We start from the raw sequence: 22,233 nt of genomic DNA, 5'->3' as shown, positions 1-22,233 counted from the left end.
CAACCGACTACTGTGGGATAATGCACACTACTGGGGTTTTTGGGAGGCTTACAGCTTTTATTTGCTTGCTACGGATACTTAAAATCACCCATGTATGTGATAAGAGTAATATGCAAATATTGTTTCTGTTTTCACAGGGTCATTTAGATACAGACAGTGAGGCATCCTCACTCCTCACCCTGTTTAAACTGTGATTATGTGTGTGAGTTACAGAGGGTGCACAGACCAACAAGACTGGCAGAGAAAGTTTGATGTCTTCATTTAATACTTAATGGTTAAATACTGTATGGTTAACTTCATTTTAATGGTTTCCCTTTGACCTTAAATGGTAACTTTGGTATTTCCAGTACAGTATTTTTGTGTCTGAGTGACTTATGAGACATCCAATGTTAACTTACGTCCGCTAAAAGTGCTTGTTTTTGCCGCTGACAGGCTCAGATTGTTGTTATAAGTGTCTGATAACATTTTGGATCCCTACAGAGATATACCTTAATTTTTGTTAAACAGTATGATCTTTTTTGTTTAATCAGAGACAGCTCTGAAATCGCCATACCTACCAGACTGCATTTAAATCACCATAAAACACACTTTATTCAAAGTCAACAGAAACAAATTAAAACTCAATAAAACAATCTCATCGTTTTACTGTTCAAACAATCACCAACTGTGGAGTCTGCTGGGTGTAGCAATAGAGATTTTGAGCTGTTTCTTTTTAAACTAAACTCTAACAGTGAGGTCTATCTCTATAGGAATCATTTCCATAATGTTGTCAAATACAGAAAATAAAAATCTGAGCCTGTCAGCGGCAAAAACAAGCACTCTTAGTGGATGTATTGTATTGTAATTGATGGAGAAAAATGCCTACGGTAGTTATATTGCAGCCTGTTGTGCAGCTGTCAGGTGCAGCCCTCTCACTCAACGCAGGACCAAATTTTTAAAATTTTTGTTCCCTTTGATCACTTAGACACAAAAACATGAGAAAATAGCATCCAGGTTGAAAAGTACCAAAGTTGTTCTTTCACATAACTTCAGAGCAGATTTAATAGCCATGACTCTACAACTTCTGACACGTCGTCATACTGTAGCAGAACTTTGCTCATTACTGCGTCCATACAGAGAATTACTGTATTACTGTACCTTCTGCACGCCTCCTGTCCCACCCACCTCCCCCCACTCTCCCTTTTCTCCCCTCTTGCCTCGCTCTCACCCCGGCACTGTTGAACTGACCTCTGTCTCAGCCTTCGTCCGTTGGTGGCTCCCCGCTGACACTTTCTGCACACAGCTGTTCTCTGCACTGTTCCCTGCTATGTTCACTTTTAACCTATATTTCGTGTGTTGTTCACTGACTAATGTCTCTTTCCCTCTCTCTTTTTTCATTCACACACTCCCTTCCTTTTTGATTTGATCACATCACCTTTTGCATGTTGTCATCATTTCATGACAAAAAATGAAATGATATGTTTTTAATGCACATTTTGTTTTCATGTGAAACTTATTTTACTTCTTCACTGCTTGCTGCTCGATTCGTGGATGTGCTGGTCTCTCTTCTCTTTTCCTGTCCACTCTGTCTCCTCTGTTGTGTCCTTCTTTCCCTCCTTTTCCTTCCTCCTCTCTCCTTCTGTGCGCTCTTCTCTCCTGCGATCCATCAGTCCATCTTCATGTTCCCTCTCTCCTTCTCCTCGTCATCCTCCCTCTCCTCCCTCCCCCCTTCCCTCGACACCATCTCCGAGCTCGACCACGGACTGTCAGACATTTCCGAAGACGACGACCCCATCGACGACACGAGCGCCGCGCACACACTGTGGACCCTCCCCTCAAACACCTTCTCTCTTTTCTCCGATAAGCAGCCGGCTGAACTCGAACAGCTCGCACAAAATTCTCCGTCCTCTTCTCCAATCACAAGCTCCCAAACATGCAGCTCAGAGGTTTTCGGGGTCGAGGAGGACGGCCAGGCTGAAACAAGAGCTTACAAAAAATTCCCAAATTGGTTGAGCTGGTTCTCGCTGAGGGGTGTGGTTAAATATGTTTCTTTCATTCTATGTTTTCTCTCTATTTGGGAAAAGGATGGAAACAGGTGTCTGCCCACGAGGCTATTTTCAGGATTGACAAAGAAACTGAGCTTTTTAAATTCCACCAAGTTCACTTCCAAGTCAGCGTTGCCAGTCATTACCCCGAAATGCATCGTTACACCAAGATTACGTCAAGTTTTTAACAATTTGGCGTTGAAATTTGCTCATTTTGTGGCATTTATTAAGAGCTATCTGCCTACTAAACTTCTTAGTTTGGCTCCTGCTGCTCTTTGGCATCCAACACGACCACATTTGCCCTCAATTTCTTCTCTTTCCCGTCCTCAAATTGTCTCTTCCTTCTCTTCTCTGCCCTCTTATTTCAGTTCGGTCAGGTCTCGCTCCCCTCTGTCCTCCTTCTCTGTCTCAAAGCTGGCCCCATCTATTCATCACTACCTCCTGAACCCCTCCCCTCTGCTCCTGCCCTGCCTCCTCGTCATCTTCCTGTTAGCTGTGATGCTGACGGCGAGTCAATCTTTGGTCCTTGCCCTGATTTTAGCCACACCCCTCGGTCTCACCCTGTGTTACCTTGAGAACAGGGTCTCCAGCCAGCGAAAGGCAGTTCTGCCGACGTTTATCACCGAGAATGATCACATTGAGGGTCAGTTAAGCTCTCCTCTCACGCCGACACACACACCTCCACGCATCAGGCACCACAAGAGCGCCACGTGGACGCAGGAGATGTGCGATCCTGCTGCGTAAATAACACCCAACACTCCCCTCTCATTTTACCTCCTCTATTTTAAATCTGTCTGCGCATTCAACCCCACCACCTCCTCCTTTACCTACTGTTTTCTTCTTGCCCACCATCCCTGCACCCCGGCAACCCCACTGTACTATTTATAACAAAGAACAAAGATTAGAATAAGTAAACAAAGTATTAAAACTCAGAGAGTTTATAAAGGATAACAAATAGAGAAAATATTAATATATTGTTAATATAGAGGAAAGATAATAGGTATGTTAAGTGATTTAAACACTGTACAGAGACTGTTAGGGAAGGAATATGTAACATTTAGTGATGCAAAGAACCACTTGGTGTGTTTGAATTGTTTAAAGTTAGTCATTTTTAGCTCAAAAGACGTCCCCTCTGAGTTTGACACCAAGCAGGTTAACGCCACACTCATCAGATGAAGTGACATAATAGTGTAAATTGATAAAACGCAAGATAAATAAGTACTTCAGCAAGTAACAAATTTTTATTTTTGATTACATTTTTAGTTGCTGCATTTTTGCTTTTGAAGTGCAGAGAAAGTTTAGTTGTATAGTAGATGTTATAACTGTAGATGCCCAGCATAGAAGCACTGAAAGTGTATTTGTTTGTGTATTATTGTTAACGAATGTTAAGAGTAAACAGTGTTACACCTTCCCTGATCCCTGACGGTCAGGACTCCCTCCTCAGCTCATGTCCGTTGCTCGCTGTGTTTCAAATAAAACTGTAGGGGCATTTTTTTTAGAGGCCTTTTGACGTTTTCCTGGTCAAATGAAGCTGTGGATGCAGAGAGAACAGACGTAATCAAAAGACAGATTGGAAAGAATTCAGCATATTCTGCTGTTTGCCAGAGTTAATGCTGCGTTCCAGTCGAGGTCGAAGCTCTGAATTGCAAGTTGAAATTTCCAACTTCTGACCTCTAATTGTTGCACACCAAATGTTAAAAAAAACAAAAACAAAACATGGTTGACCGTGACAAACGGATCTTTTTTTTTTAGCAAATATACACACAACTGAGCTCGAAGCATTGCAGGAAACAGAGACAGAAAAACATTTTATTTTATGGGACTTTTATACTTGGAAACACATCAAAGTGTATCAGGGATTCCATGGTTGGGGAAAACCTGGAAAAGTCATTGTATTTCACAATTACATTTTCCAGGCCTGGAAAAGTTATGGAATTAGTTAAGTCAGTCAGTGAAAGTTTTGCAAAAGTTAATTTGGAATTTTGTTGTATGCACTCAACTTGTTACAGTAATCTTCCATGGACAACTTTCCACGTAATATAACATAACGACAACTTTATTTTCCGTATCTGTCGATGTAATGTAACTCTAATATGCATCGATGCGCAACAGCATTTAGTTCACCATCATATATATTTTTTCCCTTTTCACCCCGTGTACCGTCTCTCCCCTCATGTATGCCAAACAGCTGAAATTATGTCTTAATAGAGTTTTTTATCTGATATATTTGGAAAAGTCATGGAAATGACATGTGGGAATCCTGTCTATATGTATTATTTCAACTACATAAACGCAAATATACTTTCTGTTGTCTTTTTAGTCGAGGGTTAAACAATAAAATGTAAAGTTTCTTCAGCTGCTTCTTCATGAAGTTTAGGTAGATGGATTTGTGCTGAGTTTTAGGACCTCCAGCTTTGAGTGGCGCACAAATGTACTGAGTCTAGTTGGTGAATGTAAATTTTCGAGATCCGAGTTGTCTGGAACGCAGCATAACTATAAGCCTATTAAAGTGAAAGCTGTCCCCTGGTGGAAACATCTTAGCACTTAGCAAACAGAGAATAGTGCCGTAATCTTCTTATTTGAGAACAAAAGTAGCATTTGTGTCCTAAAAACCTAGACAGGAAGTATAGTAGTGGTAGCATTTTACTCGTTGCAGACACAGTGGCTCTGACTTGGCTTTGGACACGTTCTAAACTAGTATCGTGGACTCGTCAGCAGGTGTGCTCAATGTTGTACATAAAAAGTTTTTAAAGAGAAACATAAATGTACATGCATCATATGATAGAAATATATTCAACACACACTGTGAAACCTTTTAGATATAAGACGAGTAGAGCAGTCAGTAGCACCATTTGACTCCCTTAATCGACTGTCTCAGACTCCTCACTGCTCCTGTGGTGCAGAGGTCACATGACCAGTCGTGCACCCTGACACCACGGGGGGGAAGAGACCAGCTTTTCCCATCATCCATTTCACATTTTTCTTTCTTCGTTCCCCTAACCCTCCTCATTTTGTCATGACTGCCATCGCCAATGACATTGAAGGTTAAGGAGGTGGACTTAAGCCCTGGTGATGCGGAAGCAACGCCCACCCAGGTCTGTCTTTACCCAGCTTGCTTTGCAAATTCTCAGGAGAATAATAGGAACAATAAGAGATGTTACTTGGAGGTTTTAGATCTCAAATGGTTTTTTGGTGTAGTAGTGGAAGCTAACCTGTGGTTACTCTCTCCCTGACTTTACACCGTCGACAGTCACCAGGAGCCAGTGAGCTCGCCCCCTCTCAGGTTCACACACAATTATTGGTTTTATGTGGTTTGTCAATCATTTGCTCGGCACGCGCTGGTTTGGTTTGTTGGTTTGGTTCACTCTGGTAGGGTGAAGCTGCCCTGACATGCTTTTTGGGAGTCAGTTTTTGATTTTCTCAGCAGACCCAATCTGTAACTTGTAGAAAAAAAATATATACATATATGTATAGAAATAATTCAATTGACCATCTAAAGTTATAAAGATATCTTGGTTAATATAGTTTGTTTTCAGATTGGGTCTGAGTTTAAAAACTGATCCTGAATGGGCACTTTCACTCAAAATCCTCACTTTCAGTTGCTCTGGTGTGGTTTATGGTTTCGCAGTTTCACTTTGGTTTGTGGTTCATATCTGTGGTTCATCAATATTTTTGGGTTTCGTTGAAAGCACATTGGGGTTTGCTGGTTTGTGGGAGTTGCTTTGGATTTGTGATAACATGGGTACGAGCTCTAGCATCATTACATTCAGTGAATAACACCAAAATGTTGTTTTCTTGTGCTTGTACCCATCTTTCAGTTTTCATCACAGTTGAAACATATTGGCTGTGTCACCACACTTTTCTTTTTGTTTTATTTTTGTTTAATTCTCTATTTATTTATTATTTATTCATTTATCATTTGTGTCATCTAAAAATATATTCCACATTTTGTTTTATTTTTTATTACATTTATTTCTTAATTTATTTTCAGTTAACTTTAATTATTATTTTTTAAAATTATTTTCTCCATTGTGTTTTTAGTTAATTTTATTTTTTATTTATTTGTTTATGATTAATATTCTCCATTTTTATTTTTTTGCTGTATGTCTGCCTTCCAGAGTCCAATGAGAGTGCATGGGGACAATATTTATGTGAGGCACAGTAATTTAATGTTGGAGGTTGGTACTGGCGTCGTCTGATGGCTGATTATAAGATCTACATGTTTCCGTGTACTCTGACGCCATCAGAACTTCAACTTCCTCTGTACTGTACTGTTACTGTACAAGACTGCTGCCCTCTCGCACTCTCAGGCTCTGTTGCATGCCTGCGTGTTTTTAAGTGTGTGGATGTATATCGAGTTTACCCTCAATTCCAGTTATTTCCTGTTTTTATAGTGTGATTGAAAATGTTTTGGTCTTAAATGGTTTCAGTGCTAATTGTCCTATTTCACATGGCAGCCATTTTGAACACATGGTCAAGTAAACGCGGGTGAACATTGTAAATGATATATGAAATAAGTGTCACTTAAAGTTGCATTTTTTAATATTGTTACATCAGATTCTGTCAACAGAAACATTGTGAGAGGGCTTTTATTTTGAAATAGAAACAGGAAAAGTTGTGTAAAACAGATACATTTGTAAATTTCTCCATATATGTGACCCATAAAGACATTGAAACTGTAGTAAAAGGTGGTATAGAGTCAATATAAATACCAAAAGACCATTCTCACCCCCCCCCCCTTTTTTTTTTTTTATGAAAAACGTGCATGAAAAACGTGCATGTAACGTGGCAGCAATGTTAGGAGCAACAACACAGCAACTGCTAGTGGAGTTTATCCATATGACCAAAGTTCCCTGAAAACTCCCCATAATGACGTGTTGTACCAAATGGAAGCTAAGATGTTTCCAGTGTTGACTCTCTAAAATGCCAAATATTTATTTGATGTTTATCTCGCTGCACCGCAGTACAGTAGAAAACTTCTCTACCAGGAAATTTCCCAGTGAGTGTTCACGATGGCTGCTTTGTGAAAAGGGTCAGCGATGTGTGGGCGTGACTTTCGTGCATGCTCTGTGCATGTTGAATGCTGTTCTGTGACTTTAAAAAACATCTTGCTTCGATCCTTGATTGACAAAGAGTTTGATTGCCAGGCAGCTGCGTCTAACCCGACTAATTCTGCCTCCTTAACCGACACGAGGAGCGTTCCTCCTGTTTTACTGGTGATTGGCTGCCAGCGTGGAGTGATTCGTGGATTTGTTAACATACTAAAACAAAAACAACATGCAGCATGGGGCTGATAGTGATGCAGTGCCAGCTGGTATCTGCAGTCTGTTGAAGAGTGTGTCGAAGAGTTTGAAGACAAAACACTATTTTACATGATTTTATATGGGGGTGTCACAATTTCTACTCTGAATAAAAAATGGATCAGAATAAACTTTCAGTTTCAAACATTGAATTAAAAAATAGGATCAGGGATCTCTGCCTACTTGCGTGCAAAAAAAAAAGACAACACAGTGTAGCTGTGGGTGAGGAAACTCAAACTTGCCCAAAAATATGGCAGTAATATCACATTTTATTAACACCCGTCCCTAATGTATGTTGAGTTGAGTGGTTTAAGCAAGTAATAGCCTGGGCTATTAGTTAAAGTTTTACGGTATGACTGTAAAATCTTAAAGTCGGATCCTGGATTTGTCAAAATGTGACACCCCTACTCATTATGACATACAGGATAAGTAACTTTCAAGAGGAAAATTCTCCTTAATTTGTGATAAAATCAGTCAATTTCTGCGGAAAATGTAGATCCACCTCCATAAACTCATTTTCTAATGACTGTATTTGATTATATCCTGTAATATTTGTGACAGAAAGACAGAAAAAAGGCAGAGAGAAAAGAAAAATAAGGACAAAAAAAGGAAAGGAAAGGTCTGTAGTGTCAAATGAGAAGTTACTAACTGAAAAAGATTAAACAGTCACGTGGGAATGCAGTGAAGGAGAACGACAGAGAACAGATGATCACCACTATCAGCTCCATGTTCTGCAGTCCGCACTGCTGCTCCTGGCCTGATTTTTAAGAAAAAAAACTCCTCGACAAGATGGAGAGGCCCTGCTTCACTGCAGCCTGCTTAGAGATGCTTCGATTCACATTGAACAAGGGGTCAAACGATATTGTTTATTCAGGGCTGATACCAATTATTAGTACTTTCACTCAATATTAAGAATTTGGAATATAACAAACTCCAGAACAAAACTTTGTTTAAAGGCCTTTAGCAAATGTTTAATCAAAAATGAAACTTTTTCAACATCGTACACAGCAAGTTCCCAGCAGTTCCCAGTTTTCTGTGAAAATCTGAATGAAAAATGAAAGAATAAAAATAGCTCCCTGAGGATTTAGAAAGTACATGTTTTGCAGACTGCCTTCCCTGGTGTTGGTTAAGTCTAATACGCACAATTTTTCATAATTCATTTTATAGGCGATCCTAAAAATAAAATGCTGATATAGATTATTGGCAAAATGCCGAATATCAGCCTTGATAATCGGCCAGGCTGATAATCTGTCGACCCCTAATATGAACAAAATACACAAATGACAAATTTAAGACTGCAGGACCGTTGAACTTGGCTTCAGCGAGGCATGGCTTCCATCTTGTCTTCTCCTGATTGACAGACTAATGTTCCTGTGTTGAACCGAATTTTGCCCTCCCTCACCCTGTCCCTCCTCTTATCCTCCCTCCTCCTCTCCTCTTTCTTTCCCTCCCGCTCCTCTTTTTCATATTTCTTCTCCCATTATATTTCTCTACATCCTGCCATCCTTTCTTTTTTTTTTCTCTGACCTTTACTCACCTTTTTTACCCAACCATCCCTTTATTTTCATCCTTTTTTCTACTTCCCTCCTTGGATTTATTTCTTTTTTTCTTCTCCTACACCATCTCAAACATCCTCCCACCTCTGCTCCCTCATCCCAAATTTTATCCCACCCCTCATCATCCCTCATGTACCCATACTTATCTCATTTACTCTCCACCCCCTCCTCTTTACCTCGCCCTCCCCCCTCCTTCCCTCCTCCTCCCCTCCCTCATCAGGACCATGATAAGACCCAAGAAGACGTTCTGAAACACCAAGCTAGCATTAGCCAGCTAAAACGCTCCTTTATGGAGGCGCCGCCTCCCTCTCCTCCTCAGCCCAACCAGTGGGAGAAACGTCTCACCTCCTCTCCCGCTACAACGATACGTATCCAACAGCAACAGCAAGTGGTACGTCTGTCTGGATGTTTCTGTGTCAGAAAAGAGGCTTTTTGTAAGCCCTCTGTGCACATAATTGCAGGTGCTTCAAAACTGTTGAACACAATGTGTTGCAAAGAAAAAAACAGTGTGGTTCTGGTAGAAAGATGTGTCATCGTGTGTGTGTGTGTGCATGCGTGTGTGTGTGTGTGTGTGTGTGTGTGTGTGTGTGTGCGCGCGTGCGCGTGCGCGCAAGTCCTCTCAAGTCCTCTCTTTCATACTCAAAAGTGGACGTTTTAATTTGATGCTTTCACCTTGGTGGAGTTTTCATGATCTGTTGTTTAAAGCTCGTTCATCACTCAAAGGGCCATTTGAGGTTTTTCTTCTTCTTTTGCTGCAGTTCTTTATCCCCTTTCAGCTGAACTCACATCACTTTCAACAATTCATTTTCCTGCAGTGCAAGGGTTTTATTCTGTTTATGGTGTGATATTGTGCAGATTTCCGATACCAGAAACAAATCTGTTTCATTCTTTTCTGGTTTCTGTTATCATTACAAGAGATGCAAAGCATGGCTGCTCTTTATTTAACGTATTCTATACTTCCTCTTGATGTGTGTTTGTTTATTATAGCCCTTTTTACACAGAGGTCACGCTATTGGGCTGCCACAAAGTCGTCTTAATGCCCCCTTTGCAATTTTACACAAAACCAAACAACAGCAGCATCATTCTGTCACAGTGCTCTCGTTTGCAGTGACTGCAGGTTCGACTGCACCTGTGGCCCTTTGCTGCATGCCATCCCCTCTCTCTCCCCCCTTTCATGCTTAATCTGTCTTATAAAATGTACAGTTGGCAAAAAAGCCAAAATAATAATCTTAAAAAATATAGTGGAAAAGATGCCACCCATTATCCCATTCTGCCGGCTGTCCCAGCACACTATTTTGATGCTGTGACTACCTCTGATGCTTTAGTTCGAGACACCCCTGTCCCCCCGATTCTGGGGTTGGCATGAAATTGGCTTTGTAGGGCTGCTTCAAAGTCTGTTCTTTATGCTGTTTTGGCATTTTTACAAACAGAGCCAAATGATGGCAGCATTAATCTGCTTCAGTGTGTGATTTTAGACAGCATGCCGGCATGGTGAAAGCAAAAGAGCTGTAGTGGGTGTGACGTTTAACATAACGTCAGCCTCAATTATGCGCCTTATAAACAATAACATTTGCATTTATTTGCAATAAAAAAAAATTTACTTTCTCTTTTATATGGCGGCTAATTTCGTCCCCTGCTTGGAGGGTAAGGAGCCCCTGGACCTCTTTGTTTTCCCAATTTGTGGACATTTACAGCTGCTGTTCTTTTTTGAGTTAGCAGCAAACCTCTCACCCATGTTGCCCATGATCCTGTCCCATTAATACAGAACAGTTTCAGTGCTGTTACTTTCTCCGATGCTGGCTTAAAGTCGAGACCAATCTGCCCCCTTTCCCCCATTCTGCGGCTGTACCTTTTATACCGCACAGCAAGGCCGTATAATGGCGTGAAATTTCTACCTTGAAAAAACAGTGTAAAAGGGGCTCATGTCTTGTGTTAATGCTGTGTTTTGGAATTTCTTGTCTTTCTGTCCTCTCTCAGATGTTGCCATTTTTTCCTCTTCTTCTCTGCCTTCTCCGTGTGTATGTGTTTGTGTGTGTGTGTGTGTTGCTGTAGAGCCTTGAAGAGGAGATAACTTCTGTACTTTTCAGTAGACACTCTGGCACTGGCTTTTGTTCAGCTGCATCTGCCTGCAGTACTCGTGAACCAACTCTTGATGCTGATATAACCACATCTGCTACTTCCACTGCTGTCTGCACTGCCTCTGCTCCACACGGGCTTCTTATTTCCCCAACTGCTACGCTCTCTGCCATCGAGGTGCTGCTACTGAGCATTTAGGAGTCAGTTTACTTTCAGTTTAGTCATTTAAAGTAAACTCTGACATCCTTTAATGCCTCAGTTAATTAAAGATGCTTGCCAGATGTGTTCACAAACTGCACTTAAGAGATGTCCATAATGCCTGCTGTGGATGCTGGATGAATGGTAGTAATTTACTATCAGGAAGCATTCATCCTGAATAATGGGCATGGTAAATCCATTTTAAAACAACTAACAGCTATGAATGCTGGCGATGTTGGGACGTCCTCTGTTTGTTTTGTGATGGCAATTATATGTGTGGATTTAATGCAAATTAACCAATCTGGTCCATTTTTCAAATTGTGCTCTTAACCAGCTCCTTTAGGAAAACATAACTGTAAAAAGCAGCAGGTATTGAAGCAGCAGACTGCATCACCCTTAAAAAAAAAAAGACAAAAGAGAGCCATAATCCACTGACTTTTAATTACATGATGCCAAGTTCACACTACACAACTTTAACCCAGATTTTCCACTCACTGACAGTTCTTTGAACTCCCCAATAAAAGCTCAGATTATTGGTAAATCTGCATAGACTTGGTGCTCAATTGTTTTGTGTGGCGCTATGCATAACTAGTATGCTAAAATTTGGACCCGTCAGGGACTCTGTTGGCAAACTACCTAAGTGGTTTAGGACTGAGACAAAGCTGCTCTGAGGCACTTACAAGGTGTTTGTATTAGTAATTTAATTTTTATTTTTTAATTTAATTTCTCCAAAAACACATTTTCTTGTTTCCTCTCTCCTCCCATGGTTTCCTTGAATATCTCCATGCATCCCCAGTGGGATGGACTAAGACATGGGGAAAAGATGCAAGTTAGGGAAGCGTGGATGCAATTTAAGAGACTTGGGATTCATCCAATATGTGTTGAAAACAGAGAGAGAGGAAGGGGCAGATAGAGGGGAGGAGGAAGTCGAAGGTGGACTATTGCAGACACTGTTTCTGTAAGTTATTAGCGTGATAATGCTCAGAGCGCTGCTAAATAATTTTAAAAAATCATTATCACATAGTCATGAATCATTCTGTGGAGTCACTCTAAAATCTGCTGTTTTTGCGGGTCCATGAATGCAGCGCAGCAGGCAGAGTTTCCATGGCTGCAGTGACCACGGCAGTTTGTCACTCGTGGGGTGGATAATTAATCTGTTGATCCATTCACAGCTGATCAGATCACATCAATGGATTAGAGCAGCTGTTTGCAGATGTTTGTAAGTGAAAACAAAGTTTTGGACCCAGCAGAACGAACAGTCAAATTTCAGTGCGCCTGACATCTGCTGCGCCGTCTCTGCACCAAGTGTGCTATAAATAACTGAACAGTTAATGGATTTTTCTAGTCCACTTAAATCACTTCTACACTACATGTCACATTCACCCATTCACACACTGGTGACCGAGGCTGTTATACATGGTGTCACCTGCTACTCAGTTTTTTAATTAATCACACACTGATAGAACAGCCATCAGGAGCAATTTTAGGGTCGAGTATCTTGCCCAAGGATACTTTGACATGTTGACTGAAGAGCTGGGGATCAAACCGCCGATCATCCGATTAATGGACAACCCACTCTAAGTCTCAGGCGTAGTTGCCCTAAATGGTAAACATGTTCCAACAGAGCTCCTAATTAACAGTCCAACTAATCCAGTCCAGATTACTTAGTTGTTGCGGGCTGACACAAATTAATGGGGGTGTAGGAAACCTTGGCTACTTTTAGGGAGTTCTTCCAGGAGAAAAATCTTGAAGTGTGTGAACCCCCCATCAGCGGTTAGTGATGTAGTGTAAAAAGCATCAAGACATCAAGACTAACACTTAAAAGACAGAAAGTTGTTGAGTGTAAACAGTATGGGAATATGATGACTTTGAAAGTCGTGTGTCGTGAACTGAGCTTCATCTTTTTAAAAGGCACACAAACTATTTAAAGGCTGACCTAAATTTGTTACAGTGCCCTTGTGTTTTCTATAGTCATCAAAGTCTGAAAGAAACTGCTGACTTCAATACTGTGTTTCTTTTATCTTTATCTTTCGAGATAAGCTTCTGTGTTCATTGATGGGATATTCTCTTTAATCCATCTTCCATGGATCTTTTTATTTTCTGTTCTCCTTTCAACTCCCGTCTCTTTTGCTGCCTGCTGCGATGAACTGCAAATTAACTAGACTGTGCATGAAAGACAGGAGAGGGAGATCCAAGTAACACGTTCAACCCGTTTGTGCCAACATAACAAGCATCACAATATCGCTAAAGTGACGTTAAGTGCGAATGGTGATGATGTCACTACTGGTGTGTGATTGATGGTTGTCATGGTAACTTCTCTGTCACGCAGGAGAGTGTGCCGCAAACGGAAGCAGCTGCTGCCGATAACACGATCTCTGATACCAAAGAACCTGCAAAGGTGGTCCTAACTTTTCTTTCTATTAATCCATCCAGCCCTCCATTCATGACGCTTTTCATCCACCGTTTCCTTCATAACTCCATTTTCCAGCTTCAAATGTCCTGCAGCCGTCCATTCTTTGACTTTTCGTTTGTCCTCCGCTCACTTTCCTGCATCTTTGTCTCCACAGTCGAACATCATCTTCCTTTTATTCCTGATTTGCATTCATTTATTTTCATTTATTATGTTTTTATTTATGTTCAATGATCATGTTATGCTTTTTTTGTCCCCATGCGTTTGTTGTGTATGTGTGTGCACCTCATTGCGTGTGTCCGTGCACTACGTGTACATGTGTGCGTGTGAATGTGTAGACAACCGAAGTCGAAATCGAAGAAACTGTTGTCGTCCAAGAGGTTTCCATAGCACCCAAACCCGGACTTGTCACAGTTACAGCCAGTGCCCCTGCGGAACAGGAAACAAGAAAGCAGGAAGTGACAGTTGTGGAGGAAGTAGTGGTAGCGGAGGAAGTAGTGGTAGCGGAGGACGCAAAAGCGGCGAAACAGGAGAGCATTTCATCCGAGAGCGAGAGTGAGGAGGAAGCAGAGTACCACCCAAATGTGTCTGTGTCTATCTGCCACACAAAAATACCAGAGGAGAAGGAAGAGGAGGAGGAGCAGGAGGCGAAAGAGGAGAATAAGACGGCAGAACTGGACACATCGGCTCCGGACGCTCCTTCTCTTCCAGCAGAACCTGTAGAGGCGACCAGTCGAGTGGAAGAGGAGGCCGAGAAGAAGAACGCGGAGGAGAAGACAGAAGCTGAGAAAGAGATCAACGACAGCACAGATGACCCAATGATAACACCCGAGGAAGCTCCTAATGGTCACACCCTGCCTGAGGAGGGCGTCACCGGGACGGTCGTCCCCGCAGAGGAAGAGGAAGAGCCTAAAATGAACGGAGAAGCCTCTCTGGTTGAAGCAGAGCCACGGCCGCAGGTTATATGTTGCTCTGAGGTAAAGTCTTCACTGGGCCGACTGCGGAGAGCTTCCCCGGGGCTTTGATCCCTCCTACCAACTGTAGAAACACCTACCTTTATTTTTCCTCTTCCTGCTTACCACCGTGCCGGTTTCCTTCCTGCTTGCGTGAATATTTAAGCCCCATGTACATCCTCACACTCATTTTTGTCCCGTGAAGTTTTCCAAGCTTAAAATGAAAGAAGTGCAGTTAAAGGGGAAGTTTGGTATTTTTCAATCTGGACCCTGTTTTCCCATGGTTTTGTGTCTTAATGAGTAATGGGAACAACAATAGCAGCGACGGAACTTGTGCAGCTTCAATTTCCATCCACTAAAAGTGCTTGTTTTTAGAAAGGATAGAAAGGATCCCAACAGAGATAGTTTTTGTAACAGAGTAACATCATTCTTGATTAACCAGAAACAGCCCTGAAGTCACTGTCATCAAACCCGCCAGACTCCATTTAAATAAACAGTCATTTTATCATCATAAAACACACTTCATTCAAAGTCGGCAGAAACAAAATAAAACCCACAAAAGCCATCTTGGTTCATCTTTCCGCTGTTTCAATAATCACCATCTCTGGTTTGGTTGAAATAAACCCTTAATTCACTTAGATGTGAAAATACAGTGGCTCTATACATGCTAAAATTATTATTTATTTAAGATGGGACATTTGTGCCGTGTCAGTGCAGTTCACTAAAAGTGCTTTTTTGCAACTGACAGGCTCAAATTGTTATTCTAAGTGTCTGACAACATTATGAAAAGAATCCCAGCAGAGATGGATTTTGTTTAAGCAGAAATAGCTCCGAAATCACAATTACCAGTTACCCCTGACTCCATTTAAATGAACAGTAATTTCAGCATTTATAGAGCCAGCATATTTTTATATCTAACTTCAGTGAATATTGAGTTTATTTCAATCAAACCAGAGTTGGTGATTGGTGGAAAAGAGGAAAGACGGACCAAGATGGGTTTTGTAAGTTTTATTTAGTTTGTTATATTTGATTGAGGTGTGTTTTACGGTGATGTTCTGTATATTTGAAAGCAGTCTGGTAGGTTTGGCAAGAGTGATTATTTTCCCACAATATTTTGTTTTGTTCATTGTTTTTTCCATTTCCATAATCTTACACTTACAATAACAATCAGAGCCTGTCAGTGGCAAAAATAAATAATTTGAGTGAATGTTTTATCATTGCCGACTACGGCGCTCTCACTCAATGCTACAACAGATTTAATAATCGCTGAATTTAGACTCAAACGCATGAGAAAATGGGGTCCAGGCTGAAAAATACCAAATTTAACCTTTAATACAGACTGAGTTCATTTTAATGTTACGATTCATCATAAGTGTTTTGGTGTTGGTGTCAAGTTACCATTCACTACACAGTTTATTTCAGTCTTTATTCTTTATATTTTATCTTCTCTGTTATCTATTATCATTATACCTCATATCATTATCAACATGACAACCTACTCTGCATCGTATGTCAGTGTTGTGAAGTAAATGGGGCCTAAGTGGGAATTGCATGATGCTTTTAGGTTGTGTATTTGCTTTTTTTTGCGCTGCATGCCGTATTTCACGTTTTGATGTGTGTATGTGTGTGTTTGTGTGTCCTCCACGTGTTTGGCAGTGATGCTTCTCTTTTCTGTTAGTGTTTAATTGGCTCGTCACGGTCCCCATGGTAACGGTATTCTGGAAATCATCATTGCCAACCACATCAGAAATGCCACCCCAGCTCAGCTGAATGTCATCTTTTGCATGCCGTTTACATATCAATGGCCGTCCTGTTTGCCACATTATCCGCTTGTTGTATGGGCTCATGTTTTATGCATGTTTGTGCCGTGTCGTACTTTGAGATGCATGTGACGCCAAAGATGTTTTTGTAGTGTGCTGCTGTTGTAGGTGTTGCTGCTGAGAGTAGTCATTGTCGTATTCTGCAATTTTGTGACGTTGACCTGCATGAGTTTGGAAGCTCTTTTTTTGCATGAGTTTTGCTGCATTTACTTGCAAATATTGTGTTTTATACATCTACAACTACTGCATGTGTATCACTGTGTGCACTTTCCTTTCGGTACAATAAGCAATTAAATAACAAGAAAACACTTTTTTTTTAAAAAAAAAAACAACTATCAATTGAATGACTTCCAAAGCTATACACATAGATTTTTCTTTGTTTCCTTAACCGTCTCAGGTTTAATGTATTAACCCTCTTTGTATTAATCCTCCCCCCTCACTTCTCTCTCTCCTCCTCCCCCAGCCACCTGTGGTAAAGACAGAAATGGTGACTATATCAGACACGTTTGCAGCCCAGAAAACTGAGATAGCAACAAAAGAAGTGCCCATCGTACATACGGAAACCAAGACCATCACATACGAAGCTGCACAGGTGCACACTTAAGAAACACAGGGAGCTTTTTGTTTGTGTCCATTCGTGTGTCAACATTGATATCGTGTTCGTATGAACCTTTTAGATTTCATTAATGTTGTTTTGTGTTTAAAGCTCATCCCAAAAAAGTTTCCTTTCTAGAAACAGTGCATGCCACCTGTTATCATGTTCCTCGTTCCTCAGGGATTTCATGTTTTTCGTTTGTGACATAAGTTACACATCAAACATCCAGCGAGGATATTTGAATGTAAACGCACAGCTAATGATCTCTCTTTGTCTCCTCTGTTGTCAGTTGGATGGTAACGGCGACGGCGAGCCTGGAGTGCTGATGACTGCTCAGACAATCACCTCTGAATCTCTGTGTACTACCACAACCACACACATTACCAAGGTACACACAAACACACACATTACCAAGATACACACAAACAAACACATCCTGGCCTGATGCATTATGACATTACGTCAACGCTTAAAAACGTGGATGGACAAAAGTTTTCATGCACAGCATTCAGATCCTTTTAGTATTTAAACCTTTCAAATGGGATTTCTTTCAAAAAAATAAATGTGTATATATATATATATATATATATATATATATATATATATATATATATAAAGTCAATCATGACACATGAAATGTCCCACAAAAAGCAAAAATAAAAAAATTCATAGGTGACAAGAAAATGACCAAAAACGTAGTTTAAAAAAATAGGGAAGAAAATGATCAAATGACTGGGGGAAAAATATCAAGAAAACTATATTTATAGTTATGATAATTATATATATGAAATACAGTTACAAAAAATATGTTTATATTAATATTTATTATTTCTATTTTACTTTTTTCTTTTTTTTGTAATTTTTCTTTACTTTTTTTGTTGCTGATTTCAGATAATTTTCAGGAACTGTTGACACATTTCTTGCAAAAGTTTGGGTTATTTCTGGTTAAGTTGCTCATTACCTTCTTTCCATGTTTTTGCGGGTTTTAAAGGGTTAATTTCATGTAACTGCCAGCCACATTGATGTATTCAGTCTGTGCAAACAGCAACTCATCTGCTCTCTTTGAAATTAAATTTGACCTCTGGACATTTGTAATAATTGCGGAGGTCGTCTGTGATCTTAATCCTGCGCGCATTTGTCCGTGCCCCTAATTTGTCTGGTAAAGACTCCACTGCAAATTAACATATTTCACCAAACACTAAGGTCAAGTGATAATATTAGTCAAGCGCAAACTGGCATCTTAGTGGTTTGGGGTCATGTTTATTGTGTTTTTTTCACTGCACCTCGTTTCTGCCTCTTTCCCGGTTGAGAATTACGGAGGCTGTGTTGGCAATTAGAAACAACTGAAGTTGCACAGCATGGAGACCCGTTCACAGACCGGGTCTCACAGCCGTTAGAAGAGCAAAATCTCTAAAGATGATCAGATGGAAAGGTGTGATAGTGTTTATCAGAATCAGTTGCATTTGTTTATCATTCATTTAAAAGAAAGAAAGGGGGTTAACACTGTAAATCATAAGGCTCAGAAATAATATCACGATATTTCAGGGGATTTTTGCAATAACCGTATGCTTGAAGATATGACAAAATACAGAAAAATATTTTTAAAAATATTTTGTCATAAATTTCAATAACGTACAGTTGCAACAAAATAAGTGTATGGTTTTACATGTCAGCATAAACGTAGCAGTTTGCCTTCAAATGTTCAGCAAAAACTAAAGAAAGTGTGTTTTTATGTCATAATGTTATGAACATTATGTCAGCAAGTTGAAATACCGTCATCATCACGATATGACTTTTTCTTATGATATTTAAGCCATGCTTGAAACACAAACATGGGGTCACATGAGGTCCGCCGTTGATACGAATTGGGCTTTATGTGCTCTGACACATCAGGATAGTGTTAGCCACTCTCATAAATCATACATTGTAACGGTAATCAAAGCATTGTTGTCGTGTATTTTGTTTCAGACGTTAAAAGGCGGCCTATCAGAGACGAGGATCGAGAAACGCATCGTCATCACTGGCGACTGTGACATCGACCACGACCAGGTCAGTTTTCCATTCACGCAGCGTGTCCCCACGCCTCGTTTGGTACTACAGCAACTTGGCTGATGGGTCGCTGTATTCTGACCAAATGTTTCCGGTGTGAGAGGCTCATTCTGCAGTAGGTAAACCAGTCACACAAGTTGAAGTCCAAAATTTGCAGCTTTTCATGTTTTTCTTAAGAATTGAAAAACGTTTTTGTAAGAGAAACAACGAAACTAGCAGCTGAGGACTGACAGCAAAGTCATGAGGCGTCAGGGAACAAGTAGACGTCTGGTGACATGTCCATCATGTTGCTCTCAGTCTGAATGCACAATTAGATTTATTAATCACTCATTAGAGATGTCCACACGCCATTAGTCCCGCTCTGTTTTCACACAGTGGTTGTTGTCCGTCTCTTCACTTGTTCATCCATCTAGAAAATGATGTTGTCTTCACCTTTTTTGTTTTTCCGTGTCTGAAATTGTTGCTTGTTTGTTTGCTTGATTTTCTGTCTTTTGTCTTTGATTGTCAGATTTTCCACAGGGACCAAAAAAAAAAATAAAAAACCATTGTTTCAGATGTGGTGAACACTTGTAGAAGTGAGAAGATCACATCTGAGTTAGTGCAGTCCAAGTGTTTTTCCGAAGTGATACAGATATTTTTCTTGTTGAGTCTGCACATGAGCGTAGTGGATTTTAAATGAAAAATTACCATGAGCTTAAATTGCAGACTCCGACTTGTCATTTGAGGATCTTTACATCGTGAAGAATAACCCTGAAACTGGCAAAATATTATTCCCCAATTTTAGAGGACCAAAGATAATTGGATCATTCTGCCAGGCCTGTTTTTAAACCATCACGGCTTATTAACAGCTTTAAAATTGAAAAAGTAGGTAAAATATGGGGTACAATTCCCACATCATTCAACCAATATGGGTGTAAATGCACTCAAAACATAATAATAAAATGCCGTAATGTCCAGATACACAAGACTGCACTGATTAAAAAATACATAAATAAATACTCCCTGGCCTACGGTTGTCTGAAGACCTGATAAAAATAAATCTTGTCAGATATTTGAAAGTGATGCGTGGCTCTCTGTCGATAATTTCTGATGAATGCAGAGCAGTGGCTGCTTGCTAATCAGTGTAGCACGAATAATTTATAGCTTTGTTGTGGTATAGCATGGACCGAAATGTGTAACCGGTCAAAGATATTCTCGGGGATAAAGCATTTAGCGCCCTAGAAAAACATTTCAAATATTTGACAAAGATAAAAAGTCTATTTTGCTCAGGTCTGGATCTTTATGCACAATCCCTCGTCCACTGGTTTGTTTAAGTTGCCTGTCTGCTTTGATTCGCTGGATTTACATTTATTTTGAGTTGGAAATGGGAATTCTTTTTCAATAATTCGTTTTCCACTCGATGTGTCTGAAGCCATTTTACTTCATCCGTTCAGTTAACCCAAAGAAGTAAAATAAGCACAAGTCACATTGATGGTAAATCCAGCATTCTTGTCATTTTCTTTATGCTTCTTATTTAATTTTTCATTTAACTCCACCATGTCCCCCCGCCCCCTCCTCTCCCCCCTGCACTGCCCGCTGTGCTCGGTGCTGCCACTGTGTGGCTGCCCCTCGGTACTGCAGGCACTGGCCCAGGCCATTAAGGAGGCCAAAGAGCAACATCCTGACATGTCTGTTACCAGAGTGGTGGTTCATAAAGAAACTGAACTGGCTGAGGAGGAGGATTGACTGAACTCAGGTAATAATAATAATAGTAACTCATTATTATTATTATTATTCATGGTGAAAGTAATATTGGAGCTCTTTATTAACGGTGAGGGTGCATATATATATATGTGTGTGTATATATATATATATATGCATATGTAATGTAATAACACTCGAAAATGTAATTTAAATTTGCACTTTATTAACTATATAATAAAATCCAATAATGTAATAATTTGATCAATAATGTAATAAAATGTCCTGACTGAAACTGACTTTTTTACTGTAACACCTTATTGCAATGCAAATTTATTACACAATGTACATCGATGCAAACTTTGCCTTATCAGAAAAAACTGTAAGTCACCTGGGGAGTAAAAAGTATGTGTTAAAAAAAGGGTTGAAGTGTTAAAGCTGTGGTTCTCAATTTTTTTGGTCTTGCCTTCCCTTAAAAACTATCAAATCCAACTCTTTTCCCTTCATAGGGATTTTAGTTTATTACATCTTTGCCTGATAACAACGTACCACCTGCCATCTGTTGTCAATTACAAATTAAAGCCAGGGTTTCCAGGGTCATGGAAAACCTGGAATAGCCACGAATAACCTAAAATCATAAGATTTGGTAAAAAATCATTGAAAGTTTTGCAAAAGTCATGGAATTTTGTCGTGTGTATTGAAATTAATTTTAGTAATCTTTTGTTGATGTCATTAGCAGTAAAACAAACATAACCAACTATGAGACTGAAAAAGATTTAATTTTCATGCAATAATTACAGAAGCGCCTGCTGCCACGCCAGAAAAAAAACTGAGCAGTATCAGGTATTAACTGGAAAAGTATCACATTATAACAAGATGTTTTTAACTTTTTAACAAGATATTTTCACGATATTGCTTCATATCGAGATAAACAGTATCTTGTTATAGCAAGAAAAGTTTGTTGTTATAGGGTGATACATTTGGATTATACTCTACAGTTCTGTTTATGTGTTCGATTTTATTTTGATTCGATTCAGACATTTTGTTCGATTATCAATTTTGGAAAGTCATGGAAAAGTTTTGAAATTTGGTCAATGAAAATGTGTGGGAACCCTGTAAAGCCTTTAGTTTCCAATAATAAAAGCATACTGTATTATTTTTGATCATATTTTATTACATCATGACCAACCTAAAAAAAGATTATTATATTATTGGTAAAATGTTACTGTAATATCCGTAAGGGCATTGTATTACATTATCAGTTATTAGTTTTATTACATTTTCCATCAGGTTAAGTGCCCGTTTTGTTAAATTTTCAGAATTCTGACATTATTTGGTGCTACAAGGGTTTATTTACCGAAGACAAAAAGAGATGGAACAAAAAAAACTCCCACACGTGAAGCTGCTAAAACCATCAGCCATCATCACACATGCGAAAAAGAGTTGAAGGACGAGAAAGGGATGTAAAATTTTGTAAAGTAGGCAGTGACTGATGGAGGCCCGCGTGGAGCACAAAAGAAATATTTTGAGTAGGAAAACTAATGTTGAGTGCCAATCATCACACCGCCATGG

General features: G+C 39.8%; 1 protein-coding gene across 16 annotated transcripts in view; it reads left to right on the top strand.

The window, feature by feature from the left end:
• epb41l2 (erythrocyte membrane protein band 4.1-like 2) overlaps positions 1 to 22,233 on the top strand; it is a 71,650-nt gene that overhangs the window by 44,864 nt on the left and 4,553 nt on the right. For 2 of the 16 annotated variants that reach the window (XM_088089337.1, XM_088089338.1), the window contains exons 15-24: positions 5,069 to 5,119; positions 5,275 to 5,307; positions 9,101 to 9,271; positions 10,933 to 11,133; positions 13,484 to 13,552; positions 13,903 to 14,541; positions 16,801 to 16,929; positions 17,222 to 17,320; positions 18,901 to 18,981; positions 20,602 to 20,716. In XM_088089337.1, the coding sequence (XP_087945463.1) occupies positions 5,069 to 5,119; positions 5,275 to 5,307; positions 9,101 to 9,271; positions 10,933 to 11,133; positions 13,484 to 13,552; positions 13,903 to 14,541; positions 16,801 to 16,929; positions 17,222 to 17,320; positions 18,901 to 18,981; positions 20,602 to 20,706 (1,578 nt within the window). In that variant the 3' untranslated portion in view covers positions 20,707 to 20,716. The other 14 variants (XM_088089339.1, XM_088089342.1, XM_088089347.1 and 11 more) reach the window with 14 other exon arrangements.

Source organism: Plectropomus leopardus, chromosome 16 (assembly GCF_026936395.1).
Source record: "Plectropomus leopardus strain MGB_pleo_1.0 chromosome 16, ASM2693639v1, whole genome shotgun sequence".
NCBI classification, from domain to species: Eukaryota; Metazoa; Chordata; class Actinopteri; order Perciformes; family Serranidae; genus Plectropomus; species Plectropomus leopardus.
Note: the sequence above shows the minus strand (reverse complement) of the source record. Positions and strands in the feature narration are given on the sequence as shown.